The 25,640-nt window shown below is 39.2% G+C and overlaps 1 protein-coding gene and 1 long non-coding RNA gene across 2 annotated transcripts in view; both read left to right on the top strand.

Moving 5' to 3' along the window:
* LOC144215387 (uncharacterized) overlaps positions 1-25,640 on the top strand; it is a 42,041-nt gene that overhangs the window by 6,293 nt on the left and 10,108 nt on the right. The window contains exon 3 of the long non-coding RNA XR_013330418.1: positions 18,057-18,144. This is a non-coding gene — a long non-coding RNA (uncharacterized LOC144215387). The remainder of the gene's footprint in view (positions 1-18,056; positions 18,145-25,640) is intronic.
* LOC144215639 (transcriptional and immune response regulator-like) lies at positions 7,974-8,897 on the top strand. The gene has a single exon (XM_077744695.1). The coding sequence runs from the start codon at positions 8,066-8,068 to the stop codon at positions 8,366-8,368; it is 303 nt and encodes a 100-aa protein (XP_077600821.1). The 5' UTR covers positions 7,974-8,065; the 3' UTR covers positions 8,369-8,897.

Genomic DNA, 25,640 nt, shown 5'->3' with positions numbered 1-25,640 from the left:
TTTCAAAGTGAGGGTTGCACCTATAATCAGATTCTGCAATTTTCAGACGGACGCAGGAATTTCAGTCCAGTATGTTTGCACTGAAAATATTGATATTGCTGACTTGCCCAAAGAATACAAGCACAGGCAAATAGAAAACTTCAAAGGTCCAAGAGACATCGCCTCACGGGCCTGGTTTATGATAGTATCTAAGAGTGGTTTTATCGGTTGTTTTTAAGGCGCATGCGTGTGTACACAATCATAAAAAAGCATAGGTTTAATAGCGAATGTTTCTTCTCTGATGTTAACCGAGTGGAACAATGACCCTGCTGTGATGGAGCAGTCATAATCTGTTTGATGCTGCTCATTTGGTTTCGATTAACTCGTGTCATCTTTAGGCATACTGTCTAATTAGTGAAGAGTTGCCAGATCAGATAGACAATCCCAAGACCCAATCACACCATTAAAAACCTCCCAGTTCAGTGGAAACCCTACCAAATGACAAATATCAGTTCAAGATGAGATATTGTTCTTACATCAAGCTATGTATATTCCTTCAATTATTAAGGACATGGTACTGTTAGCATAACTGTTGTCATCTGGCTCCCTGTCAGGCTTCCTCTCACCATTGTTTTCATCCTGCAGGTGGAATGTGATACAATGATAATTAAACTGGAAGAACAGATAGTGCTTCCCTTGCCTTTTATCATGTGCTGTGTCAAACATTACTCTGTGTTTATCTCGAGTGTCACGTTCCAGTGTTGCTGTTATGCTGTAAATCCCACCAGTTCACGGTTTTGCAAACCTAGTCTTCCGAGAGCAGCGTACATAGTGTGTAGACAATATCAGATTCTGATAGGCTATTCTTCATTCTTATGAAGCAATTTCTTTAGTTCTTTGCGGAAATGTTCTGCAAGGAACAGGTAACAGCTCTTGGGTGGCCTGGGGATGTCTCAGGATCGTTGAAATAAATAAATGGAGGGTACGGGCCCTCCCAAAAATGGAAAATGAGCTGCAAAGATGTCACAAGCTGTATATTGGACACCCTTGATGTAGTTTGATTCTGTCTTGCCCTCATTGTGCTTTTTTCCCTCGTTTTACGGTACGTCAACTCCGCACTCAGAAATTTTGACGTAAACTAGTCTGCAATAAAAAATACCACCACCAGGAAGCGGTGTTTATCTATTTTCAGATTTTAAAGATGGACCGCTAGGGCGAACTTGGAGTTGTTCCAGTTCAAAGAGACAGCAGGCGCATTGACGCTTGATTGACGTCTGCTCTATCTGCCCGAGGAGATAGCGGTTTGAAATGACCCAACTTTTTAGGAAACCTTGCCGTGCAAATTCAATGAAAAAGATAGGTCAATATAACCCGGAAAGTAAAGTGATAACTTTTGTTAGGGTCCTAGAAAGGAGTATTGCTGTTGTGGTAGGATCCAAATTGATATTTTCTTTGAAGGGGCCCCAAATATCTAGACCAGTAGTACCTCTGGAGTGAAGTAAACATGTTAAAATAGATTTCCACTGGGGATAGTACAAGTTGTTTCACAATTGGTTTGACCTAATGTGCAATGGTGAATGGGGAAGTACATTTGTGGGTTCGATGGGCGGGTTTAGCTGCAGGCATTGATCCATATCAAATTCGTCATTATGGTGAAATTTCTGATCTGTAATCAAACTTGTAAACATTTATATGGCATTTTTTTGTATTGTTATTCTTTCTGAAATATTTTTTAGAATCGAACACAACAAAATTAGGGGACATTTGCAGTAGTGAAGTTATTAACAATGAGGGCAAGTCTCATTGATTGTTTTCCATTGACGTCATTAACGGACAATGGCAAATGGCCATGGGCTATTAGTGTTGGAATGATTCATGTACATACTTTGATCTCAATTTCAATTTTTAGATTTTAGTTTACTACTCTTTTATGGCACATGGTTTATCAGTAAAAATAAATGTTTCGGGATATTATTAACCATGTTGTCAACTATGTTATATTGAAAAGTGAAACAATTTTTGAGGCAGTCAGATATGTTTGCATTGTGGAGGGATTCTCTTTATTAATGATGATCACTTTGCGAACAATGATGTTTTCTTTACATTGCGTCCAACTTGAAGTGGAAAAAGACTGTCACTGTCTTGATCAGGTTGAAATCATCATCTTCTGATTCATCATTTGATCCTTTATTTTTTTTATCTATCGTGCACTGACGTATAAAACGCAGTATTTTCTTTAATAATCCACTGTATTATCTATCAGTTCTGATTATGACTTATTAATGTTGTTAGGAATCAATCCATGTGTTTAATGTCAAGGAATATAACAAGAGAAAATGGTTCTGGCTGAAATGACGCCGCACATGTGGATGTTTTTTAATAGGCCACGTGCTGCTGCATCAATCTGGGGCCGGGGGGCGGGGGTAAACATGAAAAGCATGGAATTACTTGCTAAATTCTCATCTTCACATCTTGTTAGTATTGCACAGTGCACAGAGTGACTGTTGACCTCATTACAATGTTTCTTCCTTATCTCTCACTCCCTTGTCTCTTTTTCTCTGCCACGCGCCTATCTCTTGTTGTCAATTATTGTGTGTTTGGAGGCCCGAGCAGAAAGCAAAAGTTGACTTGTTTACTTTGACAAATACTGGACAAGTCTGCACGCAGCGTGTCTCATGTCTCAACGACACCTGACCGAAAGGGCCTTTCTTTGTCTTGCATGCTCTTAAGGCTCGTTTCTCTCCCCAGCATACCGGTTTAAACCAGCCTCAATCTGAGGCTAGCTGGGATTCTCAGTTCCACCTCCAAGTCACCACATAAGCACTGCTAAACCTTTCTGAGCTGTTAGAATTTCCTAAAAGAACAGCTGCTAGACTTCCTTTTAGACACTTTAGTTTCAGAACAATAGACAGTCACACATTTTATTTCCCCATTTTATACGTTTTTAGAGATATTTATGCCAAATAAGAAATAATAACATGTTTTACATAACATTTATAGGTTATGAATAATTGTGCTTGTGTAGACTTTGGTTACAGTATTCATTCCGGGACATTTTCAAACCTTTTGTTGAGAAATTAATGATTACTTTCCAGTTGTTTTTTTAGCCTAAGCCTATTTATAAATCCTTACTAAACAGTCACTGATCTGCTGGGAAGAATAGATATGTAATCTATTGTTTTCTTGTCACTTTTCATATACCTGTTTATATAACAAAATTAATTGGTGGCTATCCTGACCTTGTTAAATAAATAACAGAAACAACGCTCGTCCAAATATCATGTAACCAAAAGAAGTTTTCACCTTTGGACAGGGAAGGCTGTTGAACATTTTAATTATCAAGCCAAACAAAGGTGTGCATTGCTTTGGTATCCAAGAAAGAACCGCTGATGACTTGGTAATGATCATTTTCATCCTTGTGTGACCTAGCCCTCCTGCCACGATGAACAATAGGGCTGTTACAGCACTTTCCTTCGCTTGGCGCCTGACCAGGCCTCATCACTTTGTGCTTCTTTTGTATTATGTTGTCTTTGTGTGGATATTGTACACATCATCCTTTGGAGACATGGCCCAGATTGTAACACCGCCTTCCCAGGGCTCCAGTCTCGTAAGGCTTTCCGAATGGCTGAAAAGCAATTACAGGTAGAGGGGTGGCAGGAAATCTTCCAAACACATGAGTGAAATGACCCACACGTGGAAAGAAAGATCCACTTTGACTGGTAGTGGATTGGAAATGTGTATTTGTGCAGTGCATAACTTTTGTAAAGTGAACATTTTCACAAATTGGGTACATAGCTAGCACTTAAAATTCGCCCAGAGTAAGGATATGTGGCATAACTGTACCTTATTTGCTCAAAAATAGTGAAACAAACTCCATCAGTTACCTGAATCTACTTACAATTGTTATCCTTTTTTTTTTTTTTTTAAGTCATACTTAGTATTTAGCAGTTCTTCTAATTACATGTTAATGTAGATTTTTCTTTTTTACATCCGCTGCTAAAACAACAGTTTGGCCCATTTTTGTGTTTTTTTTGGGGTGCAAGGCTAAAACACAAGCCAGTATTTAGTTGTTTAAAATGTTTTGTGCTTGGTTTTTTAATTTTTTTTAAACAATGAAGGAGTCGTAAATGCATTCATGAGATGGATATCATAAAACGAGGGTGCTGCAATGGAGGCTACAAGTGAATCTTGTACAACAGTGACCTTAATATGATCCACCTGATTGAGAGAGAACCGTAGATTCGGCCGCGGTGAGGGATCCGTTGCGTGGACAGACAAACCGTACATTTGACCTCAGGCTCCTGCGGTGCAGCCAACCGGGAAGCGAGTGGTAGCCGGATTCAGCCGGTTCAGCATGATAATGCCCGGCGTTGCCTGCTTGTACGTGGGGGCTCAATGCTCTGTCATTTAATCTGCATGCACAGGTCGGTCCCTCCAGGGCTGCTGCTAGATAGAGTGAACCAAAGACCATATGAGAACCCAGGAAATGTGAACTCTATTCCGTTTGCTAGTTGTTGTAAGGACCACTTGCCGCTGTGAGCTGGGCTCTCTTTCCAATACGGTGCATTTGAACCTGGAGATTTTCTGAGACCAGTCAAATCGAAAAAGAAAATAACAAACATTACTATGTTGGTTTAGTTTAGGGTTTCGGTGACCTAATAGAAACTAACATTGCCTATCTCATGACATGGAGCATCAGCACTCTCTCTCGCTTACATTTTCTGAACTGCTTTATCCTCACTAGGGTTGCGGTGGGGTGCTGTAGCCTATTCCAGCTGACTTTGGGCCAGAGGTGGGGGACACCCTGGACTGGTGGCCAGCCAATCGCAGGGCACGAGGACAGAAATAACCATTCTCGACCACACTCGTACCTAGTGGCAATTTAGTGTCCATTCAGTCTACCATGCATGTTTTCGGGAATGTGGGAGGAAACCAGAGTACCTGGAGAAAACCCACGTAGGCCCGAGGAGAACAGGCAAACTCCACCCAGGTGGACCCCTAGTGTGAGGCCGACTCTCTAACCACTCTGGAGCATCAGCATACAAAAAAATATATAACTTTACCCTTACAAATAGTTCCAACAACATTGACAGTTGTTTTATCAGCCGTTGTTTGTACAGTGTTTGCATGTATACATCAACACAATGGTTCTGAAATTAAGAGTCACAATAGACATGATGGAAGTGACTCCTGCACCAAATGCCCTTCATTTCCTCTGACACAGTTGCATAAGCGATTGTAGGCCAAACCCACACCACTGGGTGTTGGTTGCGTGTTACATATCCTAGTTAGGCCTTGATGTTCACTTACTGTATCAACACTGGCCAAACATTCTTTTCCTTTAACCCCAGTGCCCGCTGGGAGTCATCAGTTACGTTAGTTCAAGTGATGCAGCATCCCCTAAGAGTGCGTGTGTCCCAAATGTTTTCCACCGAGAGCCGCCAACTGAAAAATAAGTTTTCCGAGAATACACCAATGTTTTGACGTTGGTTTTCATTTTTATTTCAAGGCACGGTTTTCCAATATCAATTCGTGCCTATCATTTTAAGCAATGGAAACAAATATATGTTTTTTAAATCATATAGTTTTGCCTCTGCTGGTACCTCGTCAAGAATTACTCTGGTGCAAATAATTCATGGTCTTTTAGTCTTTGGGTTTGTAGTATCTATAGGTAGTCGAACACAGAGGACATGTTTGCCTAGTGGTTTGATTTACAGGAGCCGAAATGTGCAACAAGGATTAAAACATACTTCAATACTGGCTGGGATTGGTTATGACCAAAATCCGATACTGTCCGATATTCCTAAAATGGCCATGTTGGTCTCAGAGACCGATAGTGCGTACTGGCTCAGGCACTAGTTGTGGTGGCCTTTAATTTATTGAGCATAAATAATGCAAGTAGCCCACCGTGCTGTGCATAAGACTGTTGTAGTCATTCGTAAGCATTTTGTATCTGGCTACCAAGGATCACTTGGCAAAAAATGATTTTATAGGCCACCAGCATTGGAATAAAAGTTTAAATTTTAAAATCCAGTAGGTTGCTCTAAAGTGTCAAAACTAATTAGGAAAGGGAGTACTTCCTGAAATAAATGACTTGATTTTGCTTTTATTTAGTCAGTATACTCATGCCTGTCTAGCCAGAGCACTGGGGTGAACGAACTAGGCTCCTTATCGACCACTATAAAAATGTTCGTAACCTCTGTGTTACATAAGCTTTGAGTTGATTCCCAAATGGCAGGTTCAGGCCTCACAGTCCATTTAGAGCATCGCAATCTTATCAAATGAAGTCCACGCTCAAATTGCAGACCTCTCTAGGCTCGGAGTTCACAGCTGTTGATTTCTCATCTATTTCTACCATTAATAAGAGGATAAGATAATGTAAATAGGTAAACTAAATGTTATGTTTGGGCTCTCATATTTTCCTTGACCTGCTGTCTATTTTAGAGATAGCTGCCAACATTATTTATGCAATAATAGCTAAATTTAAAGATGTTTACGCTTTTCCCAGTAGAATACGCCTTCTTCTGGGCCAACAAATACACAGCCTCAATACTTGTGTAAACTGAATGGCGCTTTTGTTAAGATAATGTGCGACTTCTTGGTCTACACGGGAGGATGGCCTGAACAGCTCAAGGCTCTGGCTTCCGTCTTACTGTTGTAGTCTCATTGTACCTTGCCCTTGCCTTATGCCCGAAGACATAAATATGCAGCCAACGTTTTTCTTTTTTCTGTAAAAGCGCATTGACATTCCGTGTCGAGCCATGCCACCTGTAGGCAGACAGATATCCTGCGGCGACGCATTGTTCGCACAGACTTGGGGAGCATGTTTGGCAGGAAGACCAGAATCCTAGTTCACCAACAAGGATTCCTGGCTCATTGTTTTGCAGGGCAGTCAATGCCACATGCCGGGCATACTGTGTATGACCTTCAATGTGCTGCCTTCACAGGAAAAAATAAACTTCCTGTGCCACTTATCACCATTGGTATAGACTACTTTCTTTTGCCATATAAGGTAGTCAGGATGTTAGTATGCAAAGGTATGTGTAAGCAACGGTTTTTCCAGCTTCATACCTTCACTATTTATTGGACAATTTGGCTTTTCTACTTAAGCAGATAAGATCTGGGAGTTAGCATGCCCCCAGGTCAATGTTGGTTGGAAATACCACTCAAGACCCTGCTTGTTGAAGAAAATAAGTTGTAGTCCAAATTCACTAAAGGTTTCCAGAAATGCTGATTCATTTCAGACTGTCATTTTTGGTAAACTAAATGGATAAACAAGTCCAGAGTTTAGGGTAAACCATGTGTAATATGTTGTGGTCGTCATCTGTTTTTGAAATAGATTTTTCATAGATAGCACAAAAACAATGCATATCTTGTGAAAAGAGCAATTTAGGATTCAGTATCTTGTAATGGATTCATACCAGTACTGTTGGCTCCAGAGTCATGACAAAAAGTTTGTCTTTTTTACATTGCCGTGACTACTTGGCGAACTGCAGTGTGGAGTAAATACCTGTTCCGAGGCTAGAAAGGTGGTCTCGGGCTTGTTAAAAGCAAATCGAGGTGCATTCTGTAATGTGAGGGAAAGCGACCACATTGTCGTGGTGTGATTTGATTCTGAAACCCCACACCTTTTTGCACATAGCAGGCTTTCATAGCTACAGCGTTATGGAAAATATCACATCACAGATCCGTGATCTTTTATTTCTATCTCCTACCTAGACAGTTTTTCCAAAGATGAAATGATTTTTGTTTTAAACTCCTGCAACTGTTGGGATTTCTGGTATTTTGGAGTGATTGTTCATTTACATGCAAGTAAAAAGTAGGGTCGGTTCGCATTTTCAACAACAACAACAACAAAGCCAGCTGGCAGGCGTATCGCTCATTTTACAAGAGGGGGAAAGCGACCTGTCTCTGCTTCACAACTGCTGATGTCACCAGTGGCGGGCTGGCGGAGAGATCCTCCCACCTCAGCAGCATAAATACACGCAGCCTCCGCTCTCCTTCACTCACTCAGCCTCACAAGCCGCTCGGGAGAGCTCGCTCAGCCTTCGTCTCAGCCTCAGAGCCCCGCAAAGCCAGAGACGAGATGTCCACCTACGTGTCTTCGGACTGCCGCCGCGTCAGTCCTTCCGTCCACGGCAACAAGTTTGCCACGGCTCACCGCAAGAAAGCTGTAGCCAACATTTTCGACAATGTCAGTCAGGACGCCCTGACCAGACTTTTCCAGAAGACCGGCGACATGAAGGCCGAGGAACGGGTCAGGAGCATCTTCTCCTACTCGCACGACCCCGAGGAGACGGCCCGGGCGTTGATGGCTCTAAAGCAGAGGAAGAAGGACAAGTTCCTCCAGATCGCCGGTATGCTCAGGCAGATGCTGAAATTCCGCTGACGGGCCGTCATTCGGCGCGGCGATAGCCGCCGCGGTCCTCTCTCACTTGGCTCGACTTGTAGCCGCCCTGGACCCGTTCGACTGCTCTTCCAATGGGACTCGAACGCCGATGGCCGCGAGAGCGATGGCCGTATGCCAGCAAGATGCTGATGGCGAGGCCAGCTCGCGGCAACGCGGTGATGGAGAATCTCGCCGTGACTGGATGCGAGCAGAAAAGCTACCTGATGAAATAATGGACAGAATGTTTTCTTGAGACTCGAATTCACTCGAGTGGACGCTCCACTGCAAAGCAGCAGCAGCAGCAGACAAAGAGGAGCTGGTGGAAAACTGCAACAATGTGACATTTCTAGTGCCAGAAGAAGAACCTTCATGGATGCCTGTCCTATACACATGCCTTCTTTTTTCTACATGAACATTGTCACTGTAGTGGCTCCTAATGTTACTCTTGTGTCAAATAGCACAATGATTTTCATCAATGATGTCCTGATCTTTGTCCTTTTTGAATAAATACCTTTGTTTACAAAAGTTACCTTCTGCTTTGTTCTCTTTATGCATCACTGCCCACTTGTTTCTATGTGGACTTGACTCCAAAATACTCTTATCAATATGTATCAAAACATTTTTTGGGAAAAAAGCCAAGAAGTTCATTTGAGAAGCCTAAATACTACAAAGAAAATACAAAATAAACGCATCAGCAGTTTATTTTGATGAATATAGAATTATTGGCAATTACACCAAAAGTATAGGGGCATAAAAATGACTGATAGTAGTAACTATTTGTCATTATTAGTCTACTCATCAGAGGTTGCCATAGAAATATTACAGTCAGCATATTGACAGTTAATTAGAGGCATGCTTGGTGCTCCTGATAGTCATGAGTCATGTAACTTTGCCCAATTTTTGTTCTTCATAAAGCATGGGTTTAGCATATTTCTTGTTTGCCCTCTTCTCTTTGTTCTAACGTGACGAGCCCATTGGAGGGTGAATATTAGTCAGAGAAGGATGTGATTAAGCCTCCCTGGGTTTCCCTCATACAGCCATACACCACATCAGACCGGCGAGAACCAGTTCAGCTCAGGCTGGGGAGGGTGGGGTGCTTCTGCTGCGCTGTGTTTGTGCCGGAGTCTTTTTAATCATCCCTTTACTCTAGATAAGAACCTGCTAAAGTAGCATTACAAGCTTTAGACGTAGCCAGGCTTTGCGTCTTTAACTTCAGCTTGATCCCTCTCCACAGAAATCAGAAATCACTAGTCAATGCCTACTCAAATCATCATCCTCGTATTGTAAATCTTCAATTTTACGAGTTGATTCGGGGTGTGTTTTTAAGGCTTTTTATTCACGGGTAACTGGTGCTGCCTGCACAAGGCTTTGCTGATGACATGGTTGGAGTGGATGCTCCTAATCTGTTTGCTTTAGCAGTCACTCGACCAGCTCAAACCAGTTTCTTGGGTTGTTCGCATGACGCCACCGCTCTGGTGTATCTGTCACGTGCCGTGGCATACTGTATAGAGTGTTAAGCCGAAATACACATCACCCCTTGGGTCAAATGTGACTACTCTCTCCTTTGACACATTGCTATCCCTTGTAACTCACTATATGTTAAAATGACCCTCCCCACTCTGCACACACGTGTGTATATAGGTGTATATGTTATGTATAGGTGTATCTATATATAACCATATAAAGATATGAATATCTATATGCATATATCTGTATATATGCTTTCATTGTCATTAGACATTATTTATCATTTCTCAATTTAGCTACACATCACTCACCTAACAGTTTTTCACTCTGACAATTGTCTAATTTTACACTTCAATCTCTCAATTGTCTCATTTTTTTGGCTCAAGTACTTCAGGGACAGATGTTTTATTCCCCCCACTAACCTTTTATGGCCATTCAATTGTTGAGGAATAGAAAGCTAAATATTCAAAGCAATTGTCTGTGTGGTGTTGGCTGCGGTGTGCCGTTCTGGACTTGGTTCAGTCCTCCCCACCCTTTTCCTGCCTTTCATCAACCCTAGAAACAGCAACCGCTTTCATGTCAACAGACAGTGTGGCGGACAGCCTTCGGACCTGGACGTCAGTTAGAGGAAGGCAGAGGGTAAAGGTGTGGGTGTAGGGAGGGAGAGGCTACATCACAACTATGGCAATGTGAAATGCTAACCATAACACAAGTCTATAAATAACAAACCTTTTAGATACACAAGATTAGAATCTGCTTTAAAATCAAGTGTTGGTGCAATAGCTAGAAATAATATCAAATAATAAGACGAATAAAATCAAATAATTAAAAAAAACTCTAAATGGGAATGATCAGAGATAGATTCTGAGATAACAAGCCATAAATAATGTTTCACTAGGTCAAATTTTCTAACTTGACATTTGGATTGTAGAAAATGTTCAATCTGCACTTCGTTTATCAATTGTAGGTTCCATTATCTTGTATAATAAATGGCACAGTGTTAAAAATCATGTTATGTAATGATTTCTGATGTAAAATGTCCTCATTTATTTTGAACTACCTGTATGGCATAAACAAACTTAAATTTCTTAACAAATTTCATAAATATTACATGCAACTTACTGGTTTCATTATAAAATGGGAGATTACATTTATCTTATTGTGTGACAATTTTAATAATGTAATTTTGAGCTCAAATAATGTGTCGAGATTTTGCTCCCATTTATTCTAGCATAAACTTAGTTGATAATCATTGAAAAGATGAAAATATTGCATTTTTTTGATTTTTCGAAAATCTTAATTTAAATTAACTTCTAAATGGTTTTAATGAATTGATAAAAAAAATGCAGTTTTCCTTCAGGGTATATAATGGAAACAAACATGTAATTTCTTTCCCCTCACAAAGTGATATGTTCCATATATGAACAAAGACAAAACTTGTTTTTCTCCCTTCAAGAATAGAAGTAGCAGAAGCCGACGAATCGGGTGACGCATAGAAACGCTATATCAATGATTACAGTGCAGGGAGTGGTAGGCAACTCGTTTCCAGAGCAAACTGGTTCAAACTGAGCTCTTGCATGAGGAACTGAGCAAGACATGCTGTTGTTGCAGATTAGTCAGCATTTTCGCCAATGGCTGCGCCATAAAAACAACTTCTTTAGGAATATATCACTATTTGAATCATCTTTTCATATGCATTTGCATTTAAAAAAATCACCCATGTAATGCAATATTATTTAGTTTTTTTTTTAACCGGTAAAGCATAGCTAATTTTTCCCCAATATGATTGAAGATGCATTTCACTTTTGCTATCTACCAAATAGCCAAAGATCCTAACACTGTCCTACATGCCTGCTTGCTGTGTCACATTTTGGTTTCATGTTAATCCTCGAGCAGCCTCCTACTTAACCCTGACTGACAAAGTTGATGCCCCTTGAGCGCGTTTGATCATTCAAGCCAAAACGCTGGCCTATTTTCTGTGGCACGTGTCACTAGCGGCTGGCAGGCCGAGTGGTCAATCCAGAGGAAAGGTCAGACAGCTCCAGTGATGTCAACTGTGTTTCTACAGGAAGATGCTATGTTTGCAAAGGATGAGTGCAGGAAAAAGAACGGGGTATACTTGTCGTGCTAGCGCGCCAGGCTGTCTGACTCACTGTTTTTTTACCCCCCGCATCCGGATTGGCTCATGACGGGAACACAATTCCGCAGCGTCAAAGATGGATTCCTGGCATTCAATCCAACTGTTCTGTCCAAGTGTTTTTTATGCAGATGTTCTCCCTGCAGGCGCTGTTGCACTCGCAGTCAGCTGGATTTTTTTTTGTTGGCTCAGTTTGCGTATGCCCCTTGCTGTTGTACGAATTGTACTCTGGAATTTCATTTGTCTGCTTTTCCAGTGACGTGATTTGTCACCTGTGCGCCACTCGCTGTGGGACCGTGTCGTTTTCGTCACATCCTAAGTGCGAATTTCTAAAGGGCTTCTGCATCATGGATTTTGCTTTGCGTAACAATGACTGTTGACAATGGCACAAATTTGCAAGGAATGTCACTTTATAGAGTTTTTTTCGTCCTTAGAGAATCGCTGGCTACATCACTACAAGAGTGATGACAATACATTTATTTAGTAGTGGAACATCTATATACGCTGATGCTTGTTCGACTGTAAAAGCGGATCTACCTTCCTCAGCGCACTTTAAGACAGTAATTAAATGAGGCAAACAGTTATAAAAATTCTAACTGTTAACACTTGCTCTTATCATGATGTCTCATGCAAAAGCCACTGCGTGGTAAACACTCAACAAAATGCCATTCCTTTATCTGTAAATCGTCAATTACATACAGGATGATACAATTTCCATTCTTTGGACCACTTTCTAGTCAAAGTCTGCACAATCTGATTTGATTGGATTCATGGGTCTTTGAACAATCTACTTATAGATAATGCACACATTTAATAATCATTACAGTACAATAGGATACATTTTTTATTTATATTTATATATGTATGTATATATTTCAACAACACGCTTATTTATTTATGAACAAATTTATTACCAATTTATTTATGTCTAAAATGCCTTTTCCCGTGTCTGTGACACTGAAATTTCCCGATTACAGGATGAATAACGTTATCTAACCTAATCTACTCATTCGATTTCCCGAAAGTAATGAAAACATACACACTTTTGATATATTTGACAATTTTGTTTCCGTAGCATTGTAAGCATAAATTCAATCTTAACAACTCGCTATCTATCACAATGGTCAGTTATGTTTTGTGTTTAGAATAATTTTGATTTCACTAATCCCGATCCACATATATTTCAACCTCTGTTAGTGCATCACCATCAATGAAAATGGCAATGGTCCAGTCCATTTTTAACTGGGAAGGTTGGCAGTCATCAAACAGTCTTCCCAGTTCAGTTAAACCCAATGCCAACAAATAAATTAAAACTCTAGTTATTCTTCCATGTTTTATTAGTTTTACAGTACAGTACCAATAGGAGAAAAACAATAGGGTGTATAAGTTTTAATGGAGCAGGAAAGCTACTGACACAAAAGGTCAATAGGTGACAGTAATTGGCCTTTTCCGAGACCTTGACCGTAAATTGCTGCGTAAGCAGACAATGTACATCTCTCAATCTGTCAAATCTTCCATGAATGTTCTGACCTTTGGGTGCGTAGGTCTGCCCGGCCGCTGTGTTCTGACTTGAAGTGAGATGAGTCCCTGGAGTTACCGTCCAGACAAGTCCAGGGCTTGGCCAGGATGGGGGGCCTCTTTTATTCACCATTGTCTGTATATCAGTGTGCCTTTGCGTGTGCCTGCAAGTGTGTGTGTGTGTGTGTGTGTGTGTGTTTTCGGCAGCTCTGGAGAAAGAGCTTTCCTGTGTGGCGCTAGAGGTTCCTCCTAAGACTCGGCGGCTGACGGCTCCGCAGACATACTGTCTCGCCTCAGTTCCACCACAAGGCCTTACCATTGTTCCCCGTTCGCTCCCTTTGTCCTGTGCAGTTTGCGCGCACACGCCTACACACAGCTGCAGCTGATTCAGGCATTGAGGCAGTGCCACTGTTGGAACAGACATGGCCTACTATTTATATAGACACGCCATTATTTTATAATTATTCATATCGCTCGTCATACTTTGAAAGGACCAACGCTCCGTCTTATTCAAGTCCAGATGGACTCGTGTTGCCATAGAAGTTTGTGACCGGACGTTTGGTCGCCGGACCTTTGGTCGCCGGTCTTTTGGTCGCTGGTCTTTTGGTCGCTGGTCTTTTGGTCGCTGGTATTTTGGTCGCTGGTCTTTTGGTCGCTGGTCTTTTGGTCGCTGGTCTTTTGGTCGCTGGTCTTTTGGTCGCTGGCCTTTTGGTTGCCGGTCTTTTGGTCGCCGGTCAAATGTACTTAGATATTAAACAGTACTTAGATATTAAACAGTACTTAGATATTAAACAGTACTTGGATATTAAACAGTACTTGGATATTAAACTCTCATTCTTAGATATTAAACTCTCATTCTTAGATATTAAACTCTCTCTCTTAGATATGAAACTCTCTCTTATGAATATAATTATGAGAGCTGGCTTCAACAGTAAACTTTCTGTCACCGACCAAAAGACCAGCGACCAAAAGACCAGTGACCCCAAAGACTAGCGACCAAAAGACCAGCGACCAAACATCTGAGCACCCAAGAGGTTGGGTGGCGGTTTATTGTTGGTCTGAATTTGCCGGTTGAAATCCAATATCTCCTTTTTGGGGCATTGACAGCAAGTGAGTCAACTAATTACATTTTTTAGACCAACACATCATCTCAAGCGGAGCAGATAAAGGGTATGATGTAATGAGCGGATATTGGCCGTGACAACCATGACTGACACATGTGCAAATGAAGTGGACTGTGTTGTTGATAGTGTGTTTTAGGGTCTCGTAAATAGTGTGTATAAAGATAAAAGATAAACACGTCAATATTATAATCAGATAAAAGGTCTTCCTCTGTTACGTGGAATGGGCTGAACCTCTTATGTCTTGAAGGAAGGGTAATGAGTGCATGTTAGGTCTGTACTGAGAAGAAATGTCATTTAATAATCGGACATAGGCTTTGTCATCAACAACAAAAGCCTAATTGTCATCATACCCAGAAACTGCGTATTTCGAAATCGGTAATTGGTCATTTTTGAACTAGAATTGATTCCTCTTTGTACAGTTAAGATCAATGGTTTGTTTTTGTGTTGCACTTAGGGGGGGGGGGGTGCATGTTCTATTTTTTAAATTCCTACAAAGCAATTTTCAAGTCGCTCACTTGCTTTCATGGAATTGTTTATCAGGAATATAGAAATGAGTTAGAATGAAAATGAAACAGCATTTTAGATGACTTTTAAGGACAGAGAGGCCTTGTTTTTGAAGTTATTTGTTCAATGATGTTATAATTAATGGTATTAATAACTTAATGGTAAGTAAGTATTTAACAATACATGAAAAAAATGTAGACCCAAGAGTAACAATAGAATTATCCTCCCTAAAAAGCTGACGGAATTCCCTTATCACTTATTGTAAAAAGTGTAGTAATTACAAGCCATCTTTACTGTGTTAATTTTCTATTTTAAAAAAGACAAAAACCCCATGAACTTTCATCCCGCAGATGCGACTTCACAAACTCAATCAAACTAAACAAAGCGACATGCCCTCTGTTTACAGTCAAGACCCCTTTTAGATGTGATTCCCCGATAAATCTGTGAGCTCCAAACAATAGCAACATCCAAACACATGAACCTGCCTGCCTATCACTCATCAGCAAAGACAGGAACCCGATAAAGAAAAAGGAAACTGATAAGGCTCAATTGCTCTACAGCTGATCCATATCGGGGTGGGCTAACGTCAGGCATACGCTGCCAGGAAGGTGGAGTGGGGGGGGATATGCGGCCCAAGATCCGGCTTCAATGTCGGTGATGCGCATGAGGTATCAATGTGTTTTACAGATGTTCACTTCATTCAAACATGGACCATATTCGTATGACCTTTTATGCAATTTACTGTTAAACCAAAGCACTTTACATGTCACTTTAAAATATGAATTAATTTGACGTTTAGTGCTGGCAATGGCACTGGAATATCATTCAGTCCCATGTTTTTCAGTGGGAATCTGGTAATGGAATGAAAAAAGGAAAATATTCAATGTTTGTAGGCATTTTTGGACTGTTTACAGTACATGTCCTTCACAACTGGGTTGGAACCAGTTGAGATTAACCTTAGGGGTCAAGTCGGAGAGAGCTGGAGAGAGTAGCAGAGCGCACCACAATTTTATCCGGGCAGCCCGGCACCTTACAGTAAAGCCTATAAGCAGATCATCTGTCAGGCGGCAACAACAGACGAGCAATTGCAGACGCTGAAACGGCAACATCCCCCATAATGAGACTTGCTTTTTTAGTGGCAGGAGTAGATTCTTGTTTACATTTGAATTTTAGTAAAAAAAAAAAACACCATTTTTTCAAATTCAAATTTGCTGGCTTATTCTAAAATTAGCTGTCAGTTTTCTCTTGACTTTCTTCTGATTAAATGCACACAATTATAAATACAAACATATTGTTTGATAAACATTGTGGATAGGCCTATTGTTTTCATTTTTCACATTTTGTCAATGTTTGATTTAACAAAATATAATAAGCACTGTGTAGAAAAGATGGATTCTATTGTTCTAAATGTTTACATGATAGAAATGTGTCCAGTTTGGGATTATGTGCCCAAAAAGTTAAAAACAGGTGTTAAATTTAAATCTCTTCAAACAAATTGAGTGTATTCAGACCAAAACTAACACATTCCCCACAAACTGCAGAAATTTGAGAAATTATGGGCATTCAAACAAAAGAATGAGAATTGACGGGTTCTGCAAAGGTTTTACAAATGACTAATCTTGTTAATCCCTTCAATTATGAGACGTACTGTACATTCAGCCATGCTATAGCTCTGTAAGTAACCACACTGGAGGTCAGCTTTTTGTTAAATTGGCAGTTCAAAATGTCTGCATGCAAAAATTATTTGCATGATATGTCAGAGTTAACCCAACCTTGTATCAATTTGTGAAAATTCACTTCTTCCTGCTTAATTTTCCTTTGATTTTTGCAGATTTGGTAGATAGTAGATCATGTAGTAAGTGTGATGCTTTAGGAATATGCGCCAAAGTTTCAAAGGGTAAAGTCTTGTGTATTGACTTTATCCATCAAACAAGTCAAAATGACCCCAAAGTATAAATTAATGGTTTGTTTTCTTTTCTGATTACCTAATTTATTTATTTTTTCTATCAAATGGTAAATTATCAATTTACATCACCCTTGTCAAATCCTTACATAAAAATTTGTCTTTTTTGGTGTTTCAGCTAAATAATGACATTCTTTATGACGTCTTGGAGAAAGCTTGGATCATTGCTAATCGAAATGTGATCAAACAGGCTAAGCACTTTTCTAAAGAAAGGCTGCCATCTGGTGTTAGAACAATACCACCCTTTTTATTAAAGCATAAAAATTATGTTAATATATTAATGTTAATTTTTTCAACCTATCTCCTAAGAACATCATCTCATATATTGCACAGTATCTAATTACACTTTCTGTTATATTTCACCTTAATGGTGCTTTAAGGTTTATTATCTCCAATTAAAATGTTTATTCTAACCTATTAACTAAAAATATATACAATGACCATAAATTCTTTGAAATAAAGTTCTACCAGATTTGATAAAAACCATGTTAAAATATCAAAATTTGAAGCATGGACTATGCGGCCCTCACATATCACATGTAGGAAAAGACTGTCATCTAGTGGTACTTATAGATACATGCAATTTACCACCGCAGCCTATATTTTATGTACTAGTACTTTGAAATCTGGTTGCTTGACAGCAATTTGGATGCAAAGAGAGACACAATATTGAAATGAAGCACAATACAAAGAGGCATTACCTTTCTTTCTTTCTTTCTTTTTCAAACAATAGGATTCCATTTCCTCACACCCAGATGGCAGTAGCTATTTTCTATCCAGTGGAATGCAGATTATTTACATTGTGCTTTGTATGGATTGCAAAACTCATTGTTTTGCCAAGTTAATACCACAATTGTTTGCCAAAGGAAGGGAGCATTGCCCCAAACAAACATAAGCTTATCAGTTATTGCTTGATAGGGAATTCCCTATGTGGAAAATTTACAACATAACACATTTGCTATTTTTCCTCAACAGAATGGAATGCCTAAACATAATTGAAGAATGCAAAGGACTGTTTAAGAAGTTCTCTTGAGGAATTGGAGGAATTGAATCTTTGGAACAGGTAAGAATTTGTTTGCCAAACACTTTTTTTTAGAGAAAATACTGTGTGGAGGGAAATTTACATTATTTTATTGTGCTTGGAAATGATTTAAAATAGCAGGTACCGGAGACTGACAGGTCTCTTACTTAGGCAGTGTTAACCCTTAATAAAGCCCACATTAAACTTATTGGCCATTGACAATGCCAGTCCTCCCAGTTTAATTGAATTGGATGCTTAACCTTCTCAGTGGGGGTGTTTGTTTTTGTTCAGTTTTCATGAATGTAGTTTTATGTATTGATTAAAAACACACAAATAATTTAAAAATACATTAATGGTGAATAATTTCAAAATAATAATGTCCATTTATGTCAAATTTTGGATTATTTTGAAAATACGTTGATGTGGACGCCATGTATTCATGGGGTGGGTATATTGGATTGGATAACTTTATCCATCCCGTATTCTGGAAATATCCTATATAGATATCTATAGTTCTATATGGTAAATCTCGCCATGCATTGTATCTTTTCTGCCACAGCTGAGTGCCACGATCGAGATGCTTGTAATTATCTAGACAAACGGAAATTGTTGTGGCTGTCGGATTTGACATGGCCATTTCCCCCGTAATTGCTATTTGGATGCCAGCATCACCTTTGGCAGTCCTGTAATTGTGTGTGTGTGTTTGTGCATGTGCGTGTGCGCATGTGTGAGTGTGTGAGAGACTGAGAGAGGCTGGGTACACATGAGTCAATCCAAGCTAGGATGAGCTAAGGCATCAACAGTAACGCTTGAACACAGACTTTTAGGAAGACAGCAAAGCTGTAGTTACACAGTCGCCGCCACCACGCATAACACATGGAGACACATCAAAAGGATTTGTTGCGATGCCTGAAGACCATTCTTTATTTCTTAACTCAGCAAGGGAGCCTTTTCCTAGAAAGTGCCATTAGCATTTTAAGATGATGTTAATATACCGTGAAGGTAACTGCGTTTAATCATGTACACACACTATGTTTGTGAATAGAATTGAATTTTGAATTTAAATATTGTAGGGGTGGGTGGTCAACTTTAGATTTTATTGGAGCCCTTGATACATTTTAGATTTAAGGTCTGATATAGAAATGAACATTGTTGTCATCATCATCATTTATCAAGTATAGAACAAATACCCTTAAGCAATAGGAAAATAAGGTATATTTTTTTTCAATGAGCACAAGTCAGTTCAAATTAAGCCTTTACTTTGACCAAATCTCTGACCCATTGTGAAATGTGTGACTCATAAACGTTTGCCATGCAAAACTGGAGGCTTGTGTGATGATGTTTGTTCATCATCTCAGGCTTCACAGTTCCCCCGAATACGTATTTAGCATACGACATACTTGGCACGATGCCTAATGACCTGATGGCTAGTCTCATTTGTCCTCTGATTTTATTCAAAGGACATTACATGGCTTGACATCCTGCAGTGCTGCTGTCCGACCCTATTAGGGTGATCAGAGTGTAGCTCAAAGTCGCAGAAAACATTAGTCGGGGGCATCCCATAAGGCCAAAACAAGCAGCTGTTAATGCACAGGATATGTAGGTGGTTAATGAACTTCACGCATCAGAGATTTTTCCTCAACACATGTCCCGGTACTGGTCAAACTCACTTTGGCTGGGCTTGATTGGCTTATTTGGCTGGTGCGAAACAATGTTTCACATGGATGATAAGCTCTCCTTGCCGTTTACAGCATGGTGGAGATGCATAATGGAATTAGAACGAAATCTTTAGATGTGCCGCCTCAAGGCACCTCGCAGGATCTCCTTGTCACTCATCGTCCTTTGACGGGGAGAGACACTGGCGTAGGAGAGGAAGTGCATAGCGGAGAGTGGCCAATTCCCACCGGGGCTTCCTGAAATGACAACAACCGGGGGCAAAGAGGACTCATGCTGCCAAGCCGGGAACGTGGCGGCTTGTGTGCTTTCAGGAATGCTCAATATATAATGAGCCACTGTATTTTTTGAAGTCATAGAAAGAAAGGAAGAAAGAAAGAAAGACACACCCAATGACAATGCTGCCAAAGAGTTAATGCCAGGGAAGAAGCATAACCTACCCCACTGTCTAGAATTTGAACGAATTATGCACAGCTCTTAACACTGGCTAAACAACATGTCATTTGAGGTCAGGACAAATAGAGAAGAATGCACAGAATACAAAGTGAGCACAAGCACAGTGAGTTATTATTGTTGGAGGAACAGCCATCTTAATGGAATGACTTGCCGCCCTGTTTGAAATACTGCACGTTACTCCCTATATAGTACATCTCTCTCTCTCTCCTCTTTGCACAAAGGCTTTTCTACCCCAACACATGCTCCTTCCTACCTGAATGACAGAATATTTTCTTATTCCCAAAGTCAATTGTTCAGGGGCCACCCGCAGAAGTCTTTTCTGGTTGATCGCACTATGAAAACGCAATGGTTGTCTCCTGTTGGCTACAATTATAATGGGTGCTTAGGAAAAGAAGTATTCAGTGTCATCCCAGTTTTTCCTCTTTTTCAGTCTCTTGTTTTCATACTCTATGAATGCTAATAATTAAATAATTGTACCTAATATAATTGTATACTTCAATCCATCAAATATCCCGGTTAATGTGAACAAGACAAGGCTGCAATAATCGGAAAACCGTGAAGTAGGGTCACCCCTATATAAAATAAATAATATAGAATTTCTTTATTGCTGAGTCTTCGTGGCAAGAGTCGCTTCTGTTTTTTTATGAAATTAAAATTTAATAAAAATAAAAAATAATTTCCCCCGAAAAAAAATCTGCAAAGTAGTGAAGCCGCAAAAGTTGAACCGTGAAATGGTGAGGGATTACTTTGTTATATCTGGATAAAGTAAATACTTCTCCTTAAGATTTCATTCGCATTTCCCACAGATGAAAAGATTCTGCTGAGTGGAAATGTAAAGTTGATTAAGCTGCACAGAGTTGTTCAGCTGTGCCCTATTCTGCAATCTATGGCTCATTCTTATAAGTGAATTCAATTTTCTTTGTACTTTCCCTTTCGCAACGATAGTCTCGAATTCCATACGGTCACAAAGCGGTCTGAGCATTTTTCCCCACTCGGCAGCACATTGTTGATCTTGTGCGTTCATCCGTAGGATGAAAGCAACGACGGCCTGATCCATTCTTATTCAATTCTTAAATAAGATGTTACGCATACCATATACTACATTCAGAATGGTAATCTTTCCGTGTGTTGTCATGAAATATTCATCTTCATACTCGTGTATGCAGTCCTATACAAATGTATACTATTTTCCCGAAAGGAATGAAATGAAGCCCTAAAGGACCTAATGTGTAGTTCATGCTTGAAAAGGTTCATTTGAGGGCTTTCCCCCCCTTTCCCCATCCGTGTACCTGGATGGTGGCATTAGTGTGATGGAAGATAACAACCTTACTGATCTGTATCATTTTGAACAAGTGGCCCCAGCACTGAGCGATACAACAACGTCATTACATTGACAAGACAAACAGTGGGTTCGCTTATCACCTAACTGGCAATAAAAACAACATTAAATACAAAAAAAACCTAAAGAAATGCCTGAACGGTTTCCAATTTCAGCACAAATTGTCCAGACTCAATTCCCTTCCTCAAATACTCACTATATTTATCATACATTGCCTGGTTCCGTATTCAAATAGATTTTAACCCAATTTGAATATATTCTATTGCCTATTAGCTGATTTTAATACCTAAATAATTCTTCTGGAATTCAAATGACTTTCTGGGGTTTGTTTAAATAATGCTGATGTCCATTGAGAGCCATTTTGGAATCACAATAGCAACAATTCTCATGTAAGGTCCAAAGAACTCGTAGAAAATCCAGTCAAGGTGTCAGTCCTCCCCAAGCTGGTCTTAATCTATCCTGCCTTTTCTCAGGGTCATCCGTGTTTAAAGCACCACTGGGAAAAATGCTGTCGCTTTCGTCTCCAATAAAAGCGGCTATCTACATAGCCATCAGTGCCAACGTTCTTATTTTTTTTTGTCGTCTTTTCATTATCGTTTGAGAGGGTAATCGCTAAAGCTCCAGTCAGGGAAATTGCCAAAAAATGCATAACCATCTGCTGCCCTGTTTTTTTTTGCACTTAAAAGTGAAAACTAAGGAGATAAGACCAGTAAAATATTTGTGGTTCTCCATTTTCAGATCCTTAATCTTTAATATATCCATTTATCATCTGAGTATAGTGACAGAGTAATTAATCGCCTTCTGTTAACCGATTATGCTTGGAATACGTCTTGAAATGTCATTGTAAAATAATTAATCGACTCATCAAAGTACTTAATTAAATACAGTCGAAGCGGCATGAAAGATGGATGTATGAATGAATGTGCAAATGAAGAGTATAGTCATTTTGCTGACTAGGCATTCTTTGCCATTTCTACGGTTCATTGTTGAATCATATCTACGTTCATTATGCGTCTTTATTCACAAAGCTGTTCTTTCAGTCATATTAACGCGACCTCAAGTTAACAAATGTCAATATATTTATGGAATTTTGCCCTTTGCAGAACATGGCATGTTAAAAAAAGATAGAAATGAACAGACTGACATTGAAATGGCTACTTGTAACAACAGGACAGGTTCAATTACTTCCAAACAAATAGGACTGATGTAAAAAGCGGTCTTGGAACACAAATCAATACGACCCCCATAACTCATTGAGCGGAGGCAATTTCTTGTCTGGTTCTCGTGTAAGCAGCCTTGATTCAGTTGCAGCTTGTTAACGTCACTTTTTGGGGAGATGACCAACATCCAGATAGGCAATATTTTATTTCTTAAGAATCTTTTTTCATAATACTTGTCTACAAACTCAATTATTAGTAGGAAGATTGAATTTCAAAGCATTAACTACCTTAATTATTACACATGACAGTCAGAGTTTGTCATTTACAGGTCAAAACATGATATAAAAATGTAGACCTTTTCCGTAATGTCCACTGGGAAATATATATTGCCACCTTGTCCTTCAGGAGAGGCGTTGTGTTAAAACTAAACACTCGATTTGAAATGGGTATCCTTCAATCGTCGTTATCATACATAGCAAATTTCCATGCTGACCTTCATCGAGGCGCATATTAGTTATTGGATATTTTGATAGTGCAGTAAACCCTCAGGGTTTTGTTAACGTTTGCCGAATGACCAAGAATGACATTGTGTTATGATTATATAGTTTTACCTGCAGGCAAAGTCATTGGGATGGTGTGATTTTCATACAAATGTTGCAAACTATTTTCCTCCTTTACAATGATCGGCAATCCCAAACTTAATTACCTACCCATTTTGTATTGAACAATATTAAAAGTTATAAAATCAATACAAATCTAAATATATGCAAGGGGCTCACTTTGGAAGAAAATGGTTAAAATACCTACTTTATGGGACTTACTATGTCATTAATGAATATTTATTTAGGTCACAATAAAGTATAAATAGTTGCAGAACACTGAATGAGTTAAAGTGGCTGAATATAAAATAAAAATACATAATTTTCCCATAACTTTATATGATTTTGTTGCAGTATTGAAGGGAATACTGATTAGCAAGTGGAAAACAAACTTGAAGGTCTTTAAGGCAAATTACTAATGGATGGAATGAAGCAAATATCAATTTAATCTAATTATCTATGGCAGACAAGTGCACCTAATATGAATTGCTAATTAGAACTCACTCATTCTGCAGATTCATTTTTAGATAAGCAGCAGAGGCATGTATAATTTGTTTGCTTATGTGATTATGTCCACTTTTGCTGGTGTTTATTCAAATTTTGTCACTGTTCAACGTTCACTTTAATTTATGTTTGAGATTTTTTTTAGAGGAATGAATGAAATACAGTGCAAGTTCATTTTTGAGTGAGCCTTTAGACTTGGATATTAGATATTTTACCTGTTGGTAGGAGGGAAAAGAGGTGGGCTGGCTCAAAGGCTGAGTGCTGTGTGGGAGAATCGGGGGGCTATAGAGCCTTGAAAAGAGATTGCAGGGCTGCCAATGATCTTCATTGTTATGCTGTTGGTCAGGTTGCTCTCAATGTTGCCGCAGTAGAACAAAAGCATTTTATTTTACAATCCTATCACATTTCAATACAAACAAAATACACCATGACCATACTTTCTATGTTAATAATAGTTTCCTCTTTCCACGCTGGTCTTTTTGTCCTTGAAAGTCACACTTAAAAAAAAAGGCATAATGCAAAAATTCTTCATCTCAACACCCACAAGCGCACATAAAAAAAAAGTAATAATGGGATGTATATTAAAATATGCATTATTGGCTCATGCCGAGGACTGCATGTTTGCATACATTATTTCATATGACAAAGATGCTCCTGGCTATTGTTTGCTTCTCATCATGTACAACATGCAGCTGAGGATAATCTCATACAACTTGCTTAACATACAACTCGCTTAACATACACCCACTGAAAAAGCATGAAGTTGAAGAGTTGACATCTTGTAAACAAATTGTTACTCGAATTAGGACAAAATATCTGCAGCATTTTTCTGAATGTTCGAAAGGCAAAACTTTTGCTGCGTTAAAGTTCTCAAACAAAGTAAAACATCGAATTGGAAAGCCTTAATTGCTTGCAAGCATCAAACCAATCATAGATGTCAGATACTTATTGTGCATGACATCACTCACATTTGCTCAAGGCTTAGTTCGATATAAACAATGAACTTTATTTGAAGGACATCTGCAAAAATATTTGGGTATTCATTGTTAAATCTAATTCAAAAGAACTATAAATCTCACTAAAACACAGGAGGATGTTTGGCACTAAATAAATCAAGATAAATAGAAAGAAATCAGTGTCCTTTTTGTAGCATTTAGGAAAGAGTTAATAATTCAATACATTTTTGCTGGATTTTGTTTGCACATTAATAAATCAAACGCTTGTCCCATTAGATGCTTTATCTTTTTTTATTAGATTGGATGTTGCTTGAAAAAAAAGCCCATATGACCATGAAATAAAAATGCTAAATTTATAGCTATCTAGTAAAACCTGGGATGAAAAGACTTATGTTAGGCTTACTCATCATATATGTGCATATTGACACGTTACTAAAACTGTACTTCAAGGATAGGGTATGAGAAAAAGTAGTATAAAGTGATCACTGCGTTTTCCCCAAAGGAAATTGGGATGCTAGAAATATTCTGTTAACATGACATTAAATATGTATTAATGTTCTTTCCCAGATAACTTTGAGCCACTTTGTATGCAAAGAGAATATTCCCTTTCCTTCATGAATAGGCATTACAGGCTCTGTGAAACGAGATAGATCAGGGGATGGATTAAAGCCACAAAAGACTTAATTACACTCGTTCTAAATTTGGAAATCACAAAAATAGGCGCTTTATTTGGCCTCACATTGGTTTCAGTCAAGCATTTGGGAACAAAGACGGCTTGATGATGTAGTTTTGCACAGAAAGACAAGTGAATTACCGCGTTTTATTCATATTTGAGACGAAGGCTGATATG

The sequence above is a fragment of the Stigmatopora nigra genome, chromosome 22, assembly GCF_051989575.1.
Source record: "Stigmatopora nigra isolate UIUO_SnigA chromosome 22, RoL_Snig_1.1, whole genome shotgun sequence".
NCBI lineage: Eukaryota > Metazoa > Chordata > Actinopteri > Syngnathiformes > Syngnathidae > Stigmatopora > Stigmatopora nigra.
This window is presented reverse-complemented; position numbering and strand designations above follow the sequence as displayed.

Excerpts from the sequence above, each read along its gene's own strand:
- LOC144215639 (XM_077744695.1), top strand. The coding sequence starts at position 8,066 with ATGTCCACCTACGTGTCTTCGGACTGCCGCCGCGTCAGTCCTTCCGTC.